The following is a 3,331-nucleotide window of genomic DNA, read 5'->3' as shown; positions in this document are numbered from 1 at the left end:
AGAGGGAGCTCTTCTTAATATTTTGACACCAAAATCATGTCGATACACCTTACCGACTGCGAGTAAAGCCACCCACGCTTTAACTTGACAGACTGTACACTACATTACTTGGATTCTTACTCAGATTACACGTGGATTACCTAGGATTACAAGTGGATTACCTGGGATTACAAGTGAATTATCTAGGAACAGGTGGATTGCCTTATATTAAAATTTGATTAAATAAGATAACAACTGAATTGCCTAAGTTTACAAGATAAATAACTAGGATTGCAGTGGATTGTCTAGTGATTATACTAGATTAATTGTATTAGTTCGGTTTACCAGTGAATTACCTAGGCTAAGAAGTAGATTGAGTAGTTAAAAATGGATTACCTCGGATTACCTAGTAATACAACTTTATTTGCAATGATTACAAGTTGATTACTCCGGCTTAAAAGTAGATTTACCGATATATAAGTCGATTGCGCTAGCTTATCAGTGGATTATCTAGTATTACCAGTGAATTACTTAAGACTACAACTTTATTACTTAGGATCACAGTTGATTACCAATGTTTTACAAGTGGGTTGCCTAGTATTACAGTGGATTACTTCTATTACTTCAGATTCGAGAGGATTACTTAGGCTGATTACCTTGAATGATAAGTGGATTATTGAGGAGTATAAGTAGATTGCATATAAATTAAATTATTTTACTTACGATTACATTGAATTACAATTTGATGACCAAAGATCGAAAGTGGATTGCCTACGATTACAAGTGGTTCACCTAGAGTTACAAGTGGATTGCCTAGGAGTATAAGTGGATTACTTAGAATTAAATAGAATAACATTTCTTTACTTGTATTGCTCCAGATTACAAGAGGATTTCACAGGATTACTTCACATCACAAGTGGATCGCCTAGAGTTAGAAGTGGATTATATAATATTAGACTTGGATTTCTAATAATAACGAGTGGATTAATCTTTTTTTTAAATGGATTGCCTAAAATAATAAGTAGATGATCTAGAGTTGCAAATAAATCGTCTAGGATTACAATGTCATTACCTCGGATTTAGATGATTGGTGGTGATTGCATATGATTGCACTTGCAAGGAAGTTATTTTATATTACAGCAGTTGATTACAAGTCATTTTAAATGATTACAAGTTACTTTAATTGATAGCTTGCGATTGGAAGGGATTTCTTGTGGCTCGAAGTAATTTTAAGTGATCGTAAGGTGATTTTGAGGCAATTGCTAATCGCTGATGGAGAAATGAACTATTTTATATCAGATAATTTAAAAAATACTTTAATTTCAGGTGGAGCCTATAGAGAAATGGTCCACAATATTCTCTATCCGATAATGTCAGCTCCAGGAGTGAGTTTGGTAAGGTACGACGTTCATCACGCTTTACCTCCAACTGCAAACGCGCTGATAGGCAGAGCTGCTCACATCGCCGTCCTCGATTCCGAGCTCTTTATTGAGAAGTTCCTTCTCGTGGCGGGTCTGAAATACTTTAGATAAGGAACGGAATTTTTAGCGAAATGGACAATTGTAACCAAATAGTAACAATATTAAGGACGTGGATTCCGTCGTCGGCGCTTGCTTTGGAATCGAGATAGTCCGTCAACTGAACCCTTTGTTCATCAGGACATGCAAAATTTTCCAAGGCTCTTCACCGAGTAGGCTAGAATAATTAGATTGCGCCGTGTGCGAGACTCCACTTCTTGTTCGTCGTGCAAAAAATCGAATTTTTGATTCGACGAAATTTTTACACGTTTCACAATACGCGATTTGGTCTGAACGATTCTCTTAGATTCAAGTCTCACTCATCAAAAAGGAACTTTGTCGCTTTTATGTAGAAATCTTAAAGATTCTAATCAGTTTTTCGATAAATTAAAGATTCTGAAACTAGGATTACCAACAGTGCGGTTTTTAGATAGCTTTTTCAAGTTAGGAATATCTTTTGATTGATTTGATTTTATTCGCTATAAGGTTCTAAAAACCTCGACTCTTTCATCGAAAACTCACGATCGAACTTAAGGACTTGAACGAGAAGGTGGCCTACTCGTTTTAGCATTTCTAGAGGCGTTTTAGCTGTTCGAAAACTAGAACTCGACAAGCGCACTAGAATTTTGTATAATGTGATTTATCTCCTACAATTTTTAAATTAGAGCTAAGTTTTTTATAGACGATGAATGATATGTCATTCGAATTTACGACGCCCATTTCTTTCTTAGTGTAACAGGAAGAAACCTAGAGTGATTCAGAAGAATTTTTAGGTTTGACTTTTTTATCTGAAAAAATGAGCCTTTCTCTGTATCTTTTTCTTAAAATCAATTTAGTCACAAATTCAATGAAAAAAATTAGTATGGCTTGTTCCTAGATAGGATTTTCAGGTTTCATTTTGGGAAAACAAAATTTTTGTTTAAAATTCAAAATTTATTTAGTCAAATACGTATTTCGTTTTTTAAAGCGTGAAAATTAGCTGCGAGTGAACTTCGATTAAATAATTTCAATTTATGCTCTAAAATATTGGGAAAATCACTTCCGACCACAAAGCGAATTTCGAAAAATTCGTGGCTAATAATCGACTGATTCGTCAACTTTAATTAATAAAAGTAGATAAGCCTTTGAGCTAACCGTTTATCAAAAATGAGTTACATCAAAACTTTAGGAATTTCGAGAAACAGAAACAGCAAATAATCGATTGAATTTGACATGCAACATAAAAGCTGACCTGAAAATTCAAAAATAATGTTTGAATAAAGAAAAAATTCAAATGAATTGATAATTCATCAATTAAAACAAGCAAGTAGGGCGTAATGTAGAAGCATTACTTTGCTGCTTTTACTCATTCGATTCATTACAGAGTCGAAGAAAAAATCTTTTATCGGCAAACTGTACAAAAATGATTTACTGAAATGTTTTATTCAAAGAGAAATAACAACTTTTTTCTTTAGTCAATGATAGGAAACGAAGCTGACTTCAACTTCACGTTTCAATTAAATTAATTTAATTAATTAATTATCAACTAAAATGGCAAATAACTTTTTTAAACTGGGGAGAATGCTTCCAAAGTTTGTACAATTTTAAAACAGAAATCTTTAGTATGTTTAGAGATAATTTTATAAATTGAAGTTGAATGACGTTATTGTATATTATGTAAATATTATTAATTTCAAAGTCAAAGAGCACTACATTTTCAAAGCGTTTCCTATTGAATTTTTTCAAATTCAAAGCACTTTTAACAAAAATATCTTTGAGCCAAAGCCTCAGAAAGTTATAAATTTACTTCAAGTACAATTTAATTTCTGAATTCTCAAATCAACTATGTTCAAAAT

General features: G+C 32.7%; 1 protein-coding gene across 1 annotated transcript in view; it reads left to right on the top strand.

The window, feature by feature from the left end:
* The window catches only part of LOC117174544, a 24,935-nt gene extending 21,906 nt beyond the window's left edge, over positions 1-3,029 (top strand). Inside the window, exon 17 of the mRNA XM_033363748.1 lies at positions 1,306-3,029. Within this exon, the coding sequence (XP_033219639.1) occupies positions 1,306-1,511 (206 nt within the window). The 3' untranslated portion in view covers positions 1,512-3,029. The remainder of the gene's footprint in view (positions 1-1,305) is intronic.
* Positions 3,030-3,331: the final 302 nt, after the last annotated feature.

Source organism: Belonocnema kinseyi, chromosome 6 (assembly GCF_010883055.1).
Source record: "Belonocnema kinseyi isolate 2016_QV_RU_SX_M_011 chromosome 6, B_treatae_v1, whole genome shotgun sequence".
NCBI classification, from domain to species: domain Eukaryota; kingdom Metazoa; phylum Arthropoda; class Insecta; order Hymenoptera; family Cynipidae; genus Belonocnema; species Belonocnema kinseyi.
This window is presented reverse-complemented; position numbering and strand designations above follow the sequence as displayed.